The 19,713-nt window shown below is 38.8% G+C and overlaps 3 protein-coding genes across 3 annotated transcripts in view; 2 read left to right on the forward strand and 1 right to left on the reverse strand.

Moving 5' to 3' along the window:
* Positions 1–287: 287 nt before the first annotated feature.
* On the reverse strand, positions 288–3,273 carry LOC104947576 (rab5 GDP/GTP exchange factor-like; the record flags this gene model as incomplete). The annotated part of the gene is made up of 4 exons (XM_010773622.1): positions 3,039–3,273; positions 1,757–1,951; positions 644–849; positions 288–460 (listed from the first exon to the last, which is right to left on the reverse strand). Coding segments are annotated over exons 2-4 (561 nt in total), but the record flags the coding sequence as incomplete, so codon positions are not given.
* A 4,528-nt stretch (positions 3,274–7,801) lies between these two features.
* On the forward strand, positions 7,802–10,845 carry LOC104947572 (uncharacterized). The gene is made up of 2 exons (XM_010773618.1): positions 7,802–8,148; positions 9,867–10,845. Exons 1-2 carry the CDS (start codon positions 7,996–7,998, stop codon positions 10,455–10,457), a joined length of 744 nt encoding a protein of 247 aa, XP_010771920.1. The 5' UTR covers positions 7,802–7,995; the 3' UTR covers positions 10,458–10,845.
* A 1,431-nt stretch (positions 10,846–12,276) lies between these two features.
* LOC104947573 (E3 ubiquitin-protein ligase TTC3-like) overlaps positions 12,277–19,713 on the forward strand; it is an 11,693-nt gene continuing 4,256 nt past the window's right edge. Inside the window, exons 1-7 of the mRNA XM_010773619.1 lie at positions 12,277–12,426; positions 13,985–14,058; positions 14,139–14,184; positions 15,243–15,399; positions 15,517–15,598; positions 16,850–16,903; positions 17,706–17,838. Coding sequence (XP_010771921.1) covers positions 13,996–14,058; positions 14,139–14,184; positions 15,243–15,399; positions 15,517–15,598; positions 16,850–16,903; positions 17,706–17,838 — 535 coding nt within the window. The 5' untranslated portion in view covers positions 12,277–12,426; positions 13,985–13,995. The remainder of the gene's footprint in view (positions 12,427–13,984; positions 14,059–14,138; positions 14,185–15,242; positions 15,400–15,516; positions 15,599–16,849; positions 16,904–17,705; positions 17,839–19,713) is intronic.

Genomic DNA, 19,713 nt, shown 5'->3' on the forward strand with positions numbered 1-19,713 from the left:
TCATGACATCATAAAGTGGCCAAAATCTGATCAGCTCATTTTCAGACAGGTTTTTATAGAAATGGATCAGGACAAAAAGAGAGAGAATCTTTTTTTCCTGAAACTTTCAGAGTCTCTTTCCACAGAGGGGACACATGTTGATGTAGAAGAGACATGAAGAAGAGGGGACACATGTTGATGTAGAAGAGACATGAAGAAGAGGGGACACATGTTGATGTATAAAAGACATGAAGAAGTGGATTTTGCATAATAGGTCCCCTTTAAGAGTATTATTCTCAAAGTCAAACCTGGACTTTCTTGCTGGACATGGTGACGATGAAGGCTCGGCACTGTTTGTGGATTTCTCTGCCGGGTTTATGGAGGTTCTTCAAGAAGTCCATAAAGTCTTTGGACACCTGGTCGGTATCAAAGCTCGCTCGGCGGCTCAGAGACGGACTGGGAGTCTTTCCCTCTTGGGTTTCTGGTGAGGAAGAAACGCTTTTAGAGAAAGTGCTGCTGATGTTGGAAAGAAACTGCACCGAAACCATATTTTTGTGACTTTTTTTTTGCTTGTATTGAGATTAAATATAATGTGGAGTTGCTCTAGATTCTAGAGCAACTCCACATAGGTATGTAACCATTTAGAGTCTAAATGGTTACATACCTTTCTTGGGAGCAGAGCGAGACGAAGGGCTGAAGAACTTCTTAACGGTGGTCACTTTTCGTGTTTTCTCGTTGGTCTTCTTCTCCTCAAACTTGGAGAAGGGTCCCAGAGAGGCGTGTCCCGGCTGGGGGTTTGTGGACTGAGGGGGGGGCTGAGTCTGAGATCCATGACTGCTGGCGTACGCTGCCTCCTCCTCACGCTGCAACCTGTGGCAGAAGACGTTTTAATAGAGCAAACGCCAGAGATAAAGAGGGGATCATCAAATGCACGCTGAAGGGTCTTTGAGCATGTTTTCTCTCAGTGATTGTGATGTTATGTTAAATGTTTGTTGCTTGTTTTTCATGTATTTTGTCTTGATACTTTTCTATGTTGATGTTACACATGGAGCTGCTGTGATACAAGTCAAATTTCAGACTTGATCTGACCGTTAAAAAATTATCGTATCATATCGTATAATGGCGGGAAACTTTGGAGGAAAGCATCACAAGACTTAGGGGAGGGACGGTGTTGTTTTCAGTATGGATGGTGAAAGAATTATTCAATCCTTTATCAAGAATCTGCACATATGTAAAAATATGAACCAGCACAATTGACTTAGGGAGTAGGGAACATTTCATCCTTTATTACCAAGATTTAAAATCAACACATCTGGAGATTTATGGATTTCACAGGAAAAGGAAAGGGGATAAAAACAGTAATCTGAGAAATAAATAAAGCTGTCGGTTGAATAAAATAGAAATACTTAAGAGATGTGTTCTTAGTGAAGTACTTTAGTAAATGTACTGTTCTCTACTGGTAAACAAAAAAAGTAATAATAAGGGATTTAAAAACGGGGGTTGAAATGAATAAGTTGGTTTTTATATGTTATATATTTTTCTGAATTATACATGTTTGTTATTTTACTATTCTTATATATAAATATTACAAAATGTGAATAAGATTCTAATGTATATTTCTGTATCAGTTAGTGTAAGTGATGCCCAGTTGCTGACCGCTGTGCTAAAGCTAATGCTAATCCAGAACCTGAGAAATAACTTCAAGTTGACGAACTGCAGTTTTTGTGTATCTATGCCTTGACTTCATAGTGTTTCTAATTCTAACTACTCCACTTACTTCGCTGCCAGCGCCCAGTCGTCCTGGATCTGTTGATGGCGGACCTTCTGATATTCCTCTCTCCAGCACTTGGAGCACAGAGCCTGCCACGCCGCGTTGCCGTAGTAACCGCATCCATTTTTGCACAGCAGGTCCGATTGGTCGACGTGAATCCCGCCCCGACGCTCCGTCCGCTGACTCATGATGCCGGGTAACCTGCGATGGAAAAATCCTCATCTGATTTATCTGTGTACTTGTATGTGCTGCAGTATTCAACCCTACAGAGTGAATTTATACATATATTATTAATAAACACTTTGTATACAATATGTTTAATGCACTTATCAAAGTCAAAGTCAACTTTATTGTCAATCTTTCAGTTTGTGTGTACAGACGGAGAGATCGAAATACCGTTTCTAACAATCCTGAATACAAAAATACAAATATATATAAATATATGTATAATGCAAATATGTATATTATATGTATACACAATCAACAGACATATTTATACATATGCACACATTAAGACCTAAATAAATGCACAACAACAAAATAACAGTCACTTCAATATCTCACACGTTTGAAAACTAGACACACAACTCCAAATTAATATGTGTGCTAGGAAAACAATGTGGTTTGTCATAGCAACATACATTTTTTGAAGGTATTTAAAGGGGCACTCCTCAAATGCATGATGTTTTAAGTATGCAAGTCAAGTATACAACTGCTTCTTGTGGCTGTTACTATTATACACTACCTATTCGATTGTTATTACTCATGCATTAATGAAAAAGTAGGATTTTACTTTGCTGATGTGAAGCTCATTTTGAAAACATATCATCAACATAGATGATTATTTTTTATACTGGACTCATCTGCCGATTGTCTTAATTTGTTTCAGCTGTAACGTTACTGTTATATGCTGCTATGTAGTCAATTGTATTAGCTTTTAATATGCTACCAAAGCTGGGGTAAAGTAAAGTAGTGTAAAATGGAAATACTCAAACACAAGTAGCTTGAGAACTTGAGTACGTAAGAGTCATCAAATGCAAATGACGAAATTACCACATATTCATTGCTTAGTTGTTACAACAGTAATGCTACACAAGGCTTTGTTCTAGCTTTATTTGTGTTTTTCCTTTCATGTTTGGCCAGTCTGCAGGTCAGTTAGCTAACAAATGCTGCAGGATTTACCGTAGCTAATGACGTGGAGAGACGTAAGTTAAGAGACATATTTCGTTTCACTGATGACTAATGTTTTATTGATCATTTCATGCACATATATCGCTATTTAACTTACCTGTTATTATGTTTGCATCGATCCGGAGCACGAGCAGATCCTCCTTTCGGTTTTGAGAGCTGAGGAAACCTACAGGGTGCGGACAATGACGTTATCTCAACCCTGGCTTTTACAGATTTACACTGAATCTAGGAACATTAATTGAATGTAAGATAATAAAACAGCAGCAGAGTTTGTGCTTGAACAAACGGTTTCGAACGTAGAGTATTGCTTTTGTTTTGTTTAATGTGTGGGTGATGTCACAGGTCTATTTACTTCCGCATTGTGGGACTAGTTTTCAAGGATTGGACAAGTGGGTTATGGCCGGACAAGTGGCTTCACGCATGCGCAGAATGCATCGTCATTCATCACGATGATTTAGTTAAATCGTGATCGATCATCTTCAAAGGTGGAAGAAGAAGTACTCAGATCTTGTACTTCAGCAAAAGTAGAAGTACCAGAGAGTAGGAATACTCTGTTACAAGTCAAAGTCCTGCATTCAACATTTTACTCAACCAGAAGTACAACATGGTGGCATTAAAATATACGTAAAGTAGCAAAAATAAAAGTAGTCATTGTGCAGATTGGTCCATTTCAGAATAATATATGATGTGCTTTATAATGATTGATCATTAAAGTGTTATCAAAGCTGGTAAAGGTGCAGCTAGTTTGAATGACATACTGCAGGGTAGCTTGTGAATTTACTCCAGCTGTAACTAAAGTTTGATTTAAGGGTTGATTATATTTCACATCATTCATCCAAATCTGTAAAGTAACTAAAGGCATTTACATCAATGTAGTGGAGTAAAAGTACAAGATTTAACTCTGATTTAGTTGTATTGGTAGTGTGGAGTAGAGGAACAAAGTAGCATCAAATGGAAATACTCAAGTAAAGTACACATATCTAAAAACTATACTTAAGTTCAGTATTTGAATAAATCTACTTAGTTACACATTTTATCTACTTTGTTCATTTATATAAGAACTGAAGTGTAAAAACAGATAGTTGAGTCTCTGCACATTTGCACATTCTCACACCAGATACAGTCAGTTTATGGACATTCAGAGGAACACATTTCTGGGTCTCAGTGAACAAACTCAATAGTCTGCTGACTGTGCTTATTGGCATTTGGGTTAATGTTCAATGGTCCTAGTCTGATAACAAAAAGTGCCGTGCAATCACTTGTATGTACCAGTAACACAACTGAAACAGTTGGTCATGATAAAAGCGTGTTGTGGCAGAGATATTTTATTCTAACAGTTTCCTTTACTCTGTCACAATTCTGACATTCTTCACATTCTCTATGCATATTGATTCTTCATGGGACAGACTGTGTTTAATGCTGCTTAACCGCGCTTTAAACTCCTGCTCTTTCGACCTTTAGCAGGAGAGATGGAACATATATCAAAGTGTGTTAATGCTTAATTCAAGGTAATTGTACTTGAACCTTTCTATTGTATGCAACTTTATACTTACATTATACATCAGAGGGAAATCAATTACTTTTGTTTTGTTATTTTAAGTTTATTAAAGCTGTCTGTTTGTATAAACCATTTAAATAGACGTCTCATTTGCGAGAGATTTCGTGCTGATAACGCCTTTTCTGACTGGGGAGAATAAACACACAAAGGCAAGTTTATTGATATAGCACCTTTCAACACAAGGCAATTCAAAGTGCTTTACAAACATGAAAGGCATTAATAAAATGGCATTTAAAAACAGTCATTAAAAAGCAAAGATAATAAAATAAACATTAAAATAAAAGTGCAGTTTAAGATATCAATAGTTCAATTAAAAGCAGCGGCAAAAAGAAAAGTCTTCAGGCTGGATTTGAAAGTAGTCAGAGTTGCAGCGGACCGGCAGATTTCTGGGAGTTTGTTCCAGATATTTGGAGCATAACAACTGAACGGTGAACTGAACAAAGGGTCAGAAACACAGATAACACAGATACCACACACACACACACACACACACACACAGACAGACAGACAGACAGACAGACAGACAGACAGACAGACAGACAGACACACACATAGATGTAGCCATGATCCTGACTGGTGGTTCTTTATGTCTTCCCTCTGCAGCCACCGTCCAGGAGCTGTTCTCCGTGGCCCGGGATGCCAGCATCGTCCCAGACATCTCCTTGGATCCTGTCCTCACCTCCTTCCTGTCTCTGGATTCCTCCGCGGCCCTTCAGCATCAGTACGCCTCCTTACAGCGAGGCTTTAGTGGCGAGCAGCAGGCGGCGTTCGGCCTCAGTCTGAGCGGAGAGTTAGGAGGCAGCAGAGTCTCCTATGGAGGGGTCGGGGTCGTTGCTCTGGCTCTGTCCCTGCTTTTTGACCAGGTCGCCCAACAGGTGGGTTTGGTTTATTGTTTGTTAATGTTGGGAAAATATTGAATATACTCTTCCAATATGAGAGTACAAATGATATCAAAGGTATCCCAACTGTAGCAGACAGGATGTATGATGACCTAGAAGAGCATCAGGACTGTTTGAGGCATATGATAGCTATGTGATTAACATGATGATTCAGCCTCTATGGAGAGAGACATANACCGTAACGACCTACCACAAATGTAAATGTTTAGTCGTCATTAATATAGTGTTTTAATAAAATAGCAATCGTGCTGTTTATTAATACTCTTGTATAGGTGACGGGTATTAATTGTTTACTGAAAAGTTAATGTGGTTCTTTTTTACAAGAAAATTTATTTAGCGTGTCCCGAAGGGCTCAGCACCCAACTGTACATTCGTTTAGGTGAGTGAGTTTGTGAGGTAAACAACTCTCGGTCGGAGAAAAACTACGTAATTATGAAATTTATGCAAAAAGTATTTAATTATAAAACTGACCTGTAAACGTATAAAGGAAGTATGGAGGTCTTGCAAACTCACAAATACATTTGCAAATGTAAAACGGATCTGCAAATAGGCTAAATATTTTTACAAATAAAAAAAAGATCTTTCAATATCTCTTTAACAAATACAACTTTCGATCAGGCATTTGTGAATCCATTTTGTATTTGTCGACCAAATCTCTGCTTCTGGATCGTATTTTTACACACACGGAGTTTTGAGACTAAAATCTACTCGTGTCAGTCGGTTATTTTCGGAAACCACGTGTCGACATTTCCGCATGATTTTCAAAGTAAGAGCATGATGGTTTGTTTAATGCACTGTTTTTTTAATGAACAGCGGAACGTTAGATGCATTCTTTATCACCATCATCATCATGTTCACGTCAAATAAAAATAAAATCAAGTTTTATTTATAAAGCACATTTAAAAGTGATTTTTGGTCGAGTCAAAGTGCTGTACATGTAATAAAAACACATTACTACAATCACAATAAAAGACAATAATTTACAACAGAAATATAAAAAACACAGGGAATAGTCAGGTGTCATGCTCCGCTCTGACTATAAGGCCAGGGAGAATAAGTGTGTCTTTAGTGAGGATTTAAAAACCCCCAGTCTCGGCCGACCTCACATGGAGGGGCAGAGTGTTCCAGAGCCTAGGGCCAGCTGCTGCGAAGGCTCGGTGACCTTGGGTTTTGAGCCTGATCTTGGGCACTACCAGCAGCAGCTGGTCAGCAGACCTTAAAGCTCTGGCTGGGGTGTAGCGATCGAAGAGTTCTGCTATATAGGCCGGAGCCAGCCCATTTAGGGCTTTGGAAACAAATAAAAGGAGTTTAAAACCAATTCTGAACCGAATTGGAAGCCAGTGTAGGCCAGAGTTGGGGTGATGTGGTCACGCTTTTTGTGGCCAGTCAGAAGACGTGCAGCTGCGTTTTGGACTAGCTGCAGGCGTTTAATTGAGGCCTGGTCCATACCCACATACAGAGCATTGCAATAATCCAGTCTCGAGGAAACAAAGGCATTAATAACCCTCTCTAGGTCTTTAAAAGATCAAAACGACTTGATCTTGGCCAATGGAGATGAAACTCAGAGAGACACGAGGAGAGCTGGAACTTTGATGGCAGACATTGATGGTTTATTATAAAGTTACGGCTGGAGAATTCACAAGACATGTGCTGCTGCCATGAGGTTACACAGCGGTTGTTAAACCAATTCTGAAGATCTCATCTGCAGTTCAAGGTTTTAACTAGTTCAGAGTGTAATAATCAACATTCCTCATCAGTGAGACTAAACAAATATGGACCCTGAATCTAACTAGAGCTGTCGTCCATAGAAAAGAATATGTGCCAGGGACAAGAAGAGCCTCTAGATGTCCCTGAACATTAAACTATCTCATGGCGGCTTGTGCTCGGTCATAAACTGGCATCAACAATGTGCCCAAGCTGCTCCCCCTTAAGAGAGAGAGCAGCAATACCCAGGGCCGTAGACCGATGCCATGGGAAAGGAGACAGTGAAAGGAGAAAAGGATGAACTGTGTCAAAGGTTGAATACCTTAGGAAATTATTCCCCAACACTCTGTAGAGCTAAAAAGGTTCAGAGCATCCTCTAACATGTGGTTCAAATGTTGTTGTTAGTGAAACATCTTCACAGTTATTGGTTTGATTGGCATGAGATTCGACCCATTGCACTCGCTTTTCTGTTCACATACTTATGTATATATAATAACTTGCTTTATATTTTGTTATTGTTATTGTTCATTTGTAAATTCAACATGTCTATTTTCTACTTTTTTGTTTGTTTCTAGTCTTTTTAATTGCCATGTCTTTTATGCTGCTGCAACACAAACATTTCCCAAATTGGGATCAATAAAGTACCATCTTATCTTATCTTATCTTATCTTACTGGTCAAATAAAGGACAAAAACATTTCAAACTAAGGGTACACAGACTCAAATGTTGTTGTTTTCCACCAGGTCAGAGCCCATGGATCAGCAGACGGAGAGGCTTCAGCTCAAAGGTCCCAGGTTAAAAACATCTTAGGCATTAGCAGATCTTCGAGGATTGGCTGGATCATCCACAGCTTCCTGAACCTGGTCCCTGGCGTCGCCAACGACCAGGAGAAGATGGCCGAGACGACAGAGCACCACGACAACTGGCTGAAGCTGGAGCTGATCGACCATTACGAGAGGATGACCAAGAAGAAGAGGATGAGTTCAGCGTCGATGCAGCAGTGGCTGGCGGGAGCTGCGGTTCATCTGCACATGAGGATTCACCAGGTCAGGACGGACAAATAAGTCTGCTTTAAAATATATAAACTTAAGAGCAGAGATGGCAAAAGTACACACACCCTTTACTCAAGTAGAAGTACAGATACTAGTAAAAATACTCTGGTAAAAGTAGAAGTACTGACTAAACCTCTTTACTCAAGTCAAAGTAAAGAGGCTTTGAAATGTACTTCAGTAAAAAGTACCCATAGCTAGCAGCTGTTTTAAAGAGTACCTGACCTCCCTTTATATTAATAGAACAATAATGTCATTGTTAGCTAATGAATGTTTCCATGCTGAACAACGGCAACATGACAACGTTTTCATTGGTCCCTCTTCTTTAGAGAAGACCAGGAAATGATGGATACACGGATCGTGTTCAAATCAATAGGCACGCAATGACTCTAAATAATAATGATCACGCCACCAAACACACATTCAAACTAAAGGAACCAGCCTGTTTGGAAAATGTGAGAAGTAGAAAGTACAGGTATTTGTGTTCAACATGTAAGAAGTAGAAAGTACAGGTATTTGTGTTCAACATGTAAGAAGTAGAAAGTACAGGTATTTGTGTTCAACATGTAAGAAGTAGAAAGTACAGGTATTTGTGTTCAACATGTAAGAAGTCAAAGTAAAAAGTAGTCAGAAAAATAAGTAGTGGAGTAAAGTACTGATACTAGAAACATGTACTTAAGTACAGTAACACAGTATTTGTACTCCACTACTTCCCACCTGCTTAAGAGATATAAAATAATATAAAGTACAGGAAGAGGCAGAACTTCAACATTATAACATTGATACATGGACATCAATGCATGTTACAGAAGAAACAAAACAGCAGTTGAATTGTCTTTTAAGCATATTTCGTCACAGTTTTTTGTCAGATTAGTAAAAGGGAATGCTTTTCCTTCTGCCACGGTTAAAGTCGCCGCTCTCAATTAGAAAACATGTCCACTGCAAATGTTGGCAACATGTATGTGATAATCATTGCATTATTGCTCATGAATGATACAGCAGAACAAAAAAGAGAGACAGGAATGATAATGTTCCTTTGTAACTTCAGGGTGAGGGAACCTGTTCTAGCCGCTTTAAGGTTTGCATAAAGACAAATATTAATTGGAAGCTTATAATTGGATGAAACTCTTGTATGCTGGGAGTCAGACATGCAAATACACGCCTGACCTCCACACCTCTATTTCCCTCCTCTCCACAGGGACACTGCATCCTTTTGCCAATCAAACAATAGATTGGCAAAAGGCCCTAACATGTTTTCACACACACGCACACGCACTCATGCACGCACGCACGCACGCACGCACGCACACACACACACACACACACACACACACTTAATATTTATCTTGCCTCTTTCTGTTGTTGAATTATGTGTCAATGTTGTCATTTTGTGTCTCTTTGTAGCTTTGTCCTGTGTGTTTGATGATTTTCACTTGTTTGAGTGTTTGAATTTAATTTATGTCAATTTTGTGTTGTTGTTTAGTCCTTTTAAGTTTAGTTTTGGTTGTTTTGCCCATATTCATAGCTGCAATTGCTGTTGTGATTCTCTGTGTGTCTCTTTGTGGTTGTTTTGTCCATTTAAGAAGTTCATTCTGAGTCTTTTTGTTTTGAGTCTTTTCGGGGTCGATATGCGTCTCTTTTTGACACTGAAAATGACACTGATAATTTCTGAAGGGATCTGATCTAGAATAACTTCTCTCCTCTTGTTCCAACAGGTCCGTCTTCACTCTGTTCCTTTGGGATCAGCAGAGTCGCTGCGTTTCTCCTATAAGTCGGCGTTGAGTCACCTGGTGCAAGGATACACATCCTATCTGCACAGAAACATCCAGGAGACTCCAGCATCCAGGAAACCCAGAGCAAGGATCGTCAGTCGACCAGAAAATACAAATATCAGCTGCTCAAGTAATCACATTTCTAATAATAGCCTGGTTAACTTGAATGAGACTGGCACACCCAATATCACAGCAGGAAACAACAGACGTTGTATAACAAACACACCCAGCGGAGACTTTGGATCTAAGGTGACAAACAGAAGCAAGGTGACTGTTGGAGTGAACAGAGAGACACTCAATGATTCGATTCGATACGAGGACGTTCAGGGTCTGATAGTTATCGAGCCGTGGAGGAATGTGAGTCACGATGTGCAGCATCACCCATGTAAGTCTCCGGCCATACAACAAGCTCTGGTGACGCGTATAATAAACGCTCAGGACCTCGAGAGGAACAGAAACTTCTTCCTGTACCAAGAGAAGGTTCTCCTCAGCTTTCTCAGGCAGAGTGACGACTTCGAGCTGAAGACAAATTAGACAGAATTAGAAAGTAACTAAGTAGGCATTTGGTACAGTACTTAGTGGAGTAGAAGCACAAAGCAGCATACAATGGAAATACTAAAGTACAAGTATCTCAACATTTTTGCTTAAGTAGCCTACAGTACTTACGTAAATGTACTTACCGTAGTTACTTTACACCACTGGGTTTTGATAATCAAAATCTTGTGTATGGGAAAAGTTTGACATGTTGGGAAATGGACTTATTGAATACATTTCAGACAGTTAGATTTGAAAAATAATCATCTCTAAAGTTAAATAATTAACACGTTACATGTGGTTTGTTGTGTTTTATTTTCCATGGTTGCCAGTCCAACTGTTTTCTTTCTTCTTCATACGGAAATATAAGGAATACAATAAGTAACATAAAAGAAGAAGAAAAAGAGTAAAACAATGATTTCTAGCAGGAAAAAAAAACGAGTATTTTAATCACATTTTTGGAAATATAATCAAATTTAAATTGAAAACATGTTTTTAAGGAATTGTACGTCCTTTAGTTCTGGTGTCTTTCTTATCTGATTGTCAGTCTTTGTATTGTAGTTTTGTTTCATAGTGTTGGTTTCATTTCTGGCTATTTGCATGAATGGAAATAACAAATTCATGAAAAGGTTACTCCCTTCCCTTCACTGGCATGTTTTCATTAGTGGATATAGGCTGCATTTATTATACTGCAGGCACGGACAGTAGAGTGAAAACTATTACAAAATTTAGATAGTTAACTTTAGTCTAAGTTATCTCAGTGGGTCTCAAACAGTTTGGTCACGATTAATGTAAACAATTATTTCCGAGGCACACGTTTATATGATCATTATAGTTATAAAAAAACAAGAGAATAAATGAAAAACAGGTTGGAAATATTATATGACGGTAAAAAAATAATACAGTTTAAAAGAGGAGTGATTTGTAAAATATCCATAAAGAAAAAGAAAATCTGTTTACAGTTCTGAATATGGGTGTTGAGAGATGTATCCATAGATCTCTCCATTTTGCTCTCAAAGTGCACCAGATTGATGCTTTTAACTTCAATATTTAAAAATAAATCTTCCCGGGGGAGCATGCCCCCGGACCCCCCTATGTTAGGTCCACTCCCCACTTATAAAAATAGCACTTTACCCCTGCTTACACCTATATGCAGTGAGCTGATTATCGAACCTTCATTGTAACTGTCGCGGGTACACTGTGTATTTAAGCGGGGAGTGTTGCAGTAGAAAATTCCACTGTTGCGCCCGGTACATTAATGGGAAACCCTAAATGTTTGAGCACCATCTAAGAAACGTCAATAAATTATTATGGGAAGTGCCCTTTTTCTCACTTGAGCACCCGCCCCCCAAAATGTCTGTACACGTCCCTGCTAGTTCCTATAAGTGTAGTTTCATTTCATGCAATAGGTTTCATTTCAGTACCTACAACTCAAATTTAAAAGGGTTTTCCAAGCCATTGTACATGACCGCAATCTGATCTCGCCCTGTCCCTTTAAATGTAGTTTCAATTCATGCTTGGACTGTACACTAGGTTTCATTTTAGGCCATTTATGAAAACAAAACTTACCATGAATATGTTGACCCCTTGTTGCCTCTTTTCTCTCATTAACCGAGAATAATGCAGCTGAACTATACTTCAGGAACGAATCATAGCCTTCAAAGATCACTGCAATCCTAACATAATAAATAAAGACATCACTTCTGTGGAAATTCAAATATATCAAATATAGTTTAATGTACGTGACTGGCCACAGGGGGTCGACATTTACGTCTGTACTGGAAATACATAAGGAGAAGAAGAAGTGCAACGTGCCCTATCATCACGTGACGACGACAGAAAGTGGCTCAGCGAGGCGCAGAAGCGTGGGACTGCGTGAACACTTTTAACTTCCGCACACTAATATGAACAACAAGAGCTGCCCAGACGACCGACACTGCTAAGCGTCCACACATTTAGTTAAATCAAGGTACGTTGTGTCTATTTAGATACTAAAATAACACCGAACATACGGTTTAAAGACCGTGTATTGGTTCCTCCTCACGAGGTACGGGAGCGGTTGCCTCGCGCTACGACGTGTACAAAAGTGTCGTAGTGTTGATTAACAGGTATTAAACAAAAGCTGTGTTTTAAAATAATGTATGTGATATACTACATTTACAACCAAACAGGTCAATTTAACTAGCTCCTAACCTTGCTATATGAGACGAACAACTGTTAAGATGGTTTTGATAAAACTACGTAGGTTGGCTAATGAGCTAAACAATGCTAACATCATATTGAAAAAAAACCAAGCGTTAGCATTCCCGCGAGTTTAACCGACTCAACTTGAAATATAAGTGTTCCCGCATTTTAATACACTACGCCATTATTAATGTTAACATTGTTTGCTCACATTTTCCTTTCTTATAATCACAACTGAGACATTAAAGTTGAAAATGTATTATATATACAATGACTTGCTGTTATTTTAGCTAACTGTTGCTTCTAGGTGCAGTGTCCAAAAGCATGAGTAATGTACATGTAATGATGTCAACTCAAGCTAGTTGTTTGGTAATCGACCACACCCTCAAGAAGTTGGCTATCGTTTAAACAACTGTAAAGTAAATGTGTGTGTGTACTTTGTAGGAAACATGTTACTGCCTTTTTAAAAGGACAAAGCAAAGACACACGTTCAATTCAAACAAGGGAAAATCACCAAACACACAGGACAAAAGCTAAGTGACGCAAAAAAGCAACATTGACAACTAAATCGACAACAGAACGAGGCAAGATAAATACTAGGTGTGTGTGATAAAAGAAGTCATTGTGCAGTCATTATGTTCAATGTCAATACAGGAACTAATACCACAAGTAAAACTCATTATTAGATAAACTGTATGCAAGTAGTGATGATAACGTTGATAACGTTTTAAGAAGGTGTTTTACTATTATATACAGTGTTTCCCCTAGGTTTAGGGGGGGGGTGTTGTTGGGATATCAATATGTTTGTAATCCTCTGAAGCAGAGAGAGGAGCTGTGGATTATTGTTATTGATTAATGCATCAGTGTTTCATAGGGTACTGTATATAGTAAATGTGAGGTAAAGTGTCGCCAATGTAACCGGTTTAAACTCAGTGGCGATGAGGTGTTAAAATGTAGGAAAGGGTCTTAAAAGGTATTATATTTGTCTTCAGGATTCCTGCATATACCCTGTGAAAAGTGACAGTAGATAGATAAGTTGCAATTTGGTTCTATAAATATGTATTATTATTATTATTATTATTATTACAAAAACACCATTGAATTTCAGGGGGCGCCAATCAATGTGAATACTGCATTTAACTGCTGTGGATGTTAAAGGTTGTGCTAAATGAACCTCCTTTATATAACGGTGCATAATTTCTATAAGATCATCATATGTTCAGATAAACAGCTGGTTTTTGTTTCATCTTTGAGTTTCCCTGGTTTTCCCCAGACAGGAAAGGAGTATAAAGTAACGTTGAATTATTTAAAGTGATTTATACCATTGTTTTTTTTTTATACAGATTTTGACAAAATGTCAGACTCTGATTCTGAAATTGGAGAGGAATGGGAAGCGATCCATAACCGCACGCCTGTTGTAAGTTGTGGATCAAAATAAGAGCAAATGGCCAACTTATCGAATTTCAGTTTTTACAACTTTTCATTCATCCTTCTCAGAAACTTTTGACCAGAAATGATACCGTTGTGGCCCTCCGTCCGCAAGGTAAGGAACATTTAGATTTTAATACACCTTTTTATTTTGATATCCAGTGCTACATTGATTGATGTATGTATGTATTGGGGCTGTCCCGAATACCATTTGTCGGATTCCGGATATTCGGTAGGAATCAGCAACAAAGATTCAGATTACAGATTATAGGTATCTCCTTTCTTTTTTTTTAAATCAAATTGCCGATACGACTTTGGCTCTGAATGCATCCGTTTCTCTGGCTGCAGTCACCACTGTTCACGAGCAATGTCCTGTTCACGAGCAATGTCCCGCCCACAGCGCTATCTGATAGGCTATTACTGAAGTGTCAATCAACACTGAAGATTTTCCGGGCTCCAGACAGGCGGGACCTTCTCAGATTACAGGCAGGTGCGAAGAACACAGACACAGACAGAGGCAAGCAGCAGCAGTGAGCGGTGTTTCGAAGGTAAATCAGTTGACAGCCGAAATGCAATAAACATCCCAATCCCCTATGCCGAAGTTGCAAAAACACCACAATCTAATTCTATCAGTTTCCCAGTTACAAAGGGACCGGGGGGGCTGAGATTGTATATATTTCCTCATTTTAACAGTACAATTTAAAAAGTATAAATATAGGAATGTGGCAATTCGCCTTTATTGATGGCATACATTTAGAAGAAAAAGAGAAAAACTAATAACGAGATTGAAAACCGAATAGTAGGCCATGACCAAATATTCGGGTACAGCCCTAGTATGTATGTATGTAATATACTAAAGTATCCACATGCTTGCACAGTACTTGTCTCGTTTAATGTGAGTATTAAAACAATTTCACTGAATGAAAACATTCGATCTTTTAGACGTAAAAGTACAGATAACGTAAAGTTAAAGGAGATTTGAGGACTCATATTATTGATTTCTGAGCTTAATACAAACAGCAGATAAAAAAATAATAGTTTAATAGCTTCCTGTATTAGAGTAGGCTCTTGTGTATTGATTGGGCTTTTTCCAAACTTGAGATGGTAAATGCTCTACAGTACCTTCAGCCAGATGAATATAACTGTATATTCTGCATGTTCTTTGTTTTTTAGAGATTGTTTTTGACAATTGGAGTCAAATTCCTCTTGAAACCAGAAGACAAGCCGGGGAACGGATGAGAATTTGTGCTTTCTGGCTTCCCCTGCTGCTGCAGCGCGACGAGCCCAGCAACCCTTCCTGCTGGGCTTACCAAATAGATCTGATATCAAGGTAGGCACAGTTATGATCGGGATCTGAATATGTGTTCGAACCCTCGATTATTAACACTTTTATCTTCAATGTTTAGTCCATTAAAAGATTGTTGAGCTGTTTTTCTTTCTTTTGAAGTGATACTGACGATCTGGATATGAAGCACTTGCAGAAGATCGAGACACTAGAGGCCATCCTCAGAGCCTTGGAGAAAGGAACGGTGTGTTGAATATTTAATAGTTCAGTATAGTCTAAGAACTATGGAACAAGCGGAGCTTAAAGGTCACCTATTATGCAAAATCCACTTCTTCATGTCTTGTATATATAAACATGTGTCCCCTCTGTGGAAAGAGACTCTGAAAGTTTCAGGAACAAAGATTCTCTCTTTTTGTCCTGATCCATTTCTATAAAAACCTGTCTGAAAATGAGCCGATCAGATTTTGGCTACTTTATGATGTCATAACGAGTTTTTGTCCTGATCCATTTCTATAGATACTTCAATTTGGTTCGTCATGATTTGTAGATGTGATTTGCACCCGAGCACCCCTGGATAAATTACCGTACAGCCAATCACAATGCGTGACGTCATTGGTAAGAGACGGCCCCCGAACACATATGGTACTCACACCGGCGTTTTATCCAGTTTGTACACAACGATGGAGAAACTTGACCAGCTGCCTACTGGGAATCTGGTCTACCGAAGAGGTACAGAGGAAGCTGGAGCACAATCGGCCATTGTCGGTGATTTATTAACTCCTTCATGCATGAATTACAACAAACTAAGGATATTTTCATCTTTATGCATGTAAAAAAAGAACAACGAAAAATTAAAACAAGGAGTATTCAATTGAAGTAATATATGTTGAACAAACCAATGAACAAAAATGATATATTATGAAAAACTACCAAATACAATACACACATTTATATTTTATATAAAATAGTGTTTTCTATTAAACTTATTGTACTAAGATTATTTTGTAATTATGCATGGTATTTTTTAATTAACATTTCTTTTTTTTGTTTATCTCACGTACTCCCTGCAGTACCCCAACGTACCCCTAGGTTTCCGCGTACCCCCATTTGAGAATCACTGTCCTAGCGCACCATTGTGTTCTTTCTAACCAAATGTCTCTCAGAGGGGCGTGGGGAGTGGCTCCTTATTTTCATCTAAAGTAACAGACAGAATCAGCACTTTGGAAACAGGGGGGATTATGGGTAATGCTGCAATGATCTGTTTGGTGTTTCAGCCAATCAGAGACAGGTTCTGTATATATCTGAGACCTATAATATATTGGTGAAAAACAGTATCATAGGGGACCTTTAAACTACAAGCTACTCAGTTATTTTTGGATACAGAAGCAACACCAACCTGTCTGAGATAAGAATCCTAAACTGTTCAGAATATATAGATCAAAGTCGATTTTTTTTCTGCGTTGAATTGACATTTCTTGTTGGTTCTCTGTTCCAGGTTAAAAGGGACCAAACTAAACACGTTATCTGGATCAGCAACATGTTTAACTTGGTAAGTCTGCGAAAAGCGATTGTTTGCATTGAATATTCGGAAAGGTTATCAATGAATAGAATACAAGTAAAGGTACTTGAACAATGGCAGAGGCATTGCTGCTCTTCTCTAGCTTTTGGTTAATAATAATAATGATCATGCAGACATACGTCAGCGCTCAAGGTACAACTATATTTATCGATTTATCAGTTGGACATTTTAAGTAAAAAACAATCTGATGCCATCAAATACAAACTCTTTGCAATGAGTAACACATTATGAAGCTTAAAAGAGATGTTAAAGAAGTTCCATGATGATATTTGGATCTGTGGTTTGATAGATTTGTAGTGCTGTTTCACTTTGGTCAGTGTCTGCTCCAATCCTTATTATTATTATTATTATTAAGATTTGGTAATGTCCAGGTGTAACCAATGTGCTTTACTTACTGATTCTTGTCATTGTTGTTAATAAAGTCAGTATTTCTTCAACGTGTTAATGAGGAAAAACATCAACCATACTTAAATGTTACATTTCTTGTGAGATTAACATTTGTGAAATGAAGGCACTGGTAAGAGAACCAATTTTAGTACTAGAGGACTTTCTGAGTTGAGGCATTGTGAGACACATTGTCGGGTTGATGCATCCTTAGAAATTCCCGCTGTTTCCCCATCTTATATTAAAATTCAATAAAAAATACTTTGTCCTATGCAACAAGTGTCAAAGATACAATAACGCTGAATACATGCCTACTGCCTCTGCCAATATAAGGGTTGATGGTTGAATGGTTCTCTATTTGACATATTTCTCTGACTTTGTACCTCAGCGCACCCCAGAGGCTCTGAAGGATGCAATGTGCTGGTTGGAGAGAACGGGAGAGCCTGGCATCCGGCATCGTGTCATGAGCCTCGGGCATCCCCAGATCTGCTTCACAGCGCTGCACGTCATCTTCACAGAGTGTGAGACACAAAGCAATTCAATGATGACAAGTTACTTTGCATTATCCTTTCACAAAACATACGTTTTTTTGTAAATCAATCAATCGGGCTCTACGGGCGGTGCAGCATTTGACGCCCTCTGTCTCACAAGGAATAACTCCCAACATCAAAGTCAGGAAAAGCGTTATTTTAAAATAAGTTGTCACCTTTTGTTAAGTGGAACCTTTGTCTCGACGGCCGCCGTATAGTTTGAGTTTCCTGCCGTACTCAGATAGATGCACATTGAAAACTCATAGAGGAGTTGAACCACGTATGAGATAATGGTATAATATAAAGTCATTGATGCTGGCTGGCTGAATTGCTAATGGAAGAATGAATTGTCACTCAGCTGTAATCCTTTTTATAGTTGCTTAAATGTGGACATTAGATCCTGACAAACCACTGCATTATTTGATAAGGAATATATCTGCTGATAGTCGATGTTGCTACTAGGGATGCTCCGATCGATATCGGCCGATGCTCACTCTCTGCCGATCGATCGGTGCTCTCTAAAAATGCCGATCGGGAGAGCCGATTGCATGACGTAAAAGACATGACACTTTTCTCTGTGCTCAAAACAAGCTCGCCAAAATGGCTTCTTCACCGGTATTTTAAGGTGTCCGAAAAAGACAGTAAAATAGCGGTATGCAACGTGTGTGAAGCAGAAATCCTGCAGCTCTGCCCGCTGTGACGGACCGGTGAGCGAAGCAACACACACTAAGAGTCAGACCTAAACCACTTAGCTATTTTATCTACCTCTGGAACAAAACTAGTTATAAATATCTTTATTCTTCACTGCCGGGTCACTCACTACTGGATCAGTGAGCTGCATGAGATACTGACAGGTTGTCAGGGGAGAGGGGAAAAGAGAACGCTTTCTCCCGTGTTATTCTCCAAAGTTAATGTAAACTTGAATAATGTACTTCATTTGAATGTAATAATGATGTTGGTTGTTGTTTGTGGAAGCGCCAGTGAATAAGCTCCATTAATTGAGTTTTAAACATCACTTTAAATTAGGGGTGCAACAACTAATCGACTTAATCGATTAAAATCGATTACCAAATTAGTTGGCAACTAATTCAGTCGTCGATTCGTTGGTGACGTCATCACATGTGTTCTACACCCCGTTAAGCTCCAACGTTATCGCTCTTTTTTATCGGTACAGGAGACATTTAAAACATATATGTCATATGTATTATTGCTACATAAACATTATATCGCAGTCTTAGTGTCGCCAACTCGTTTCTAATGCAATATGACTACAAAATGCGTCTATAATGTATTTTCGATCTTCCCAATTCAGACGAAAGATCTCTCCCCCGCCTGCTTGAAGATCGAAAATACATTATAGACGCATTTTGTAGTCATATTGCATTAGAAACGAGTTGGCGACNGTATCGGCCGATACCGATCGCCGATCCGATCGAGTGGGCGAGGCCTATGGGGATCTTCCATTTAAAGTGAGTCAGTTAATGGGGCTCATTCACTGGCGCTTCAACAAACAACAACCAACATAATTATTACTTTCAAATGAAGTACGGTACATTATTCAAGTTTACATTAACTTTGGAGAATAACACGGGAGAAAGCGTTCTCTTTTCCCCTCTCCCCTGACAACCTGTCAGTATCTCATGCAGCTCACTGATCCAGTAGTGAGTGACCCGGCAGTGAAGAATAAAGATATTTATAACTAGTTTTGTTCCAGAGGTAGATAAAATAGCTAAGTGTGTTAGGTCTGACTTTTAGTGTGTGTTTCGCTCACCGGTCCGTCACAGCGGGCAGAGCTGCAGGATTTCTGCTTCACACACGTTGCATACCGCTATTTTACTGTCTTTTTCGGACACCTTAAAATACCGG

Source organism: Notothenia coriiceps, unplaced genomic scaffold (assembly GCF_000735185.1).
Source record: "Notothenia coriiceps isolate Sejong01 unplaced genomic scaffold, NC01 NC01_scaffold00012730, whole genome shotgun sequence".
Taxonomy (NCBI): Eukaryota; Metazoa; Chordata; class Actinopteri; order Perciformes; family Nototheniidae; genus Notothenia; species Notothenia coriiceps.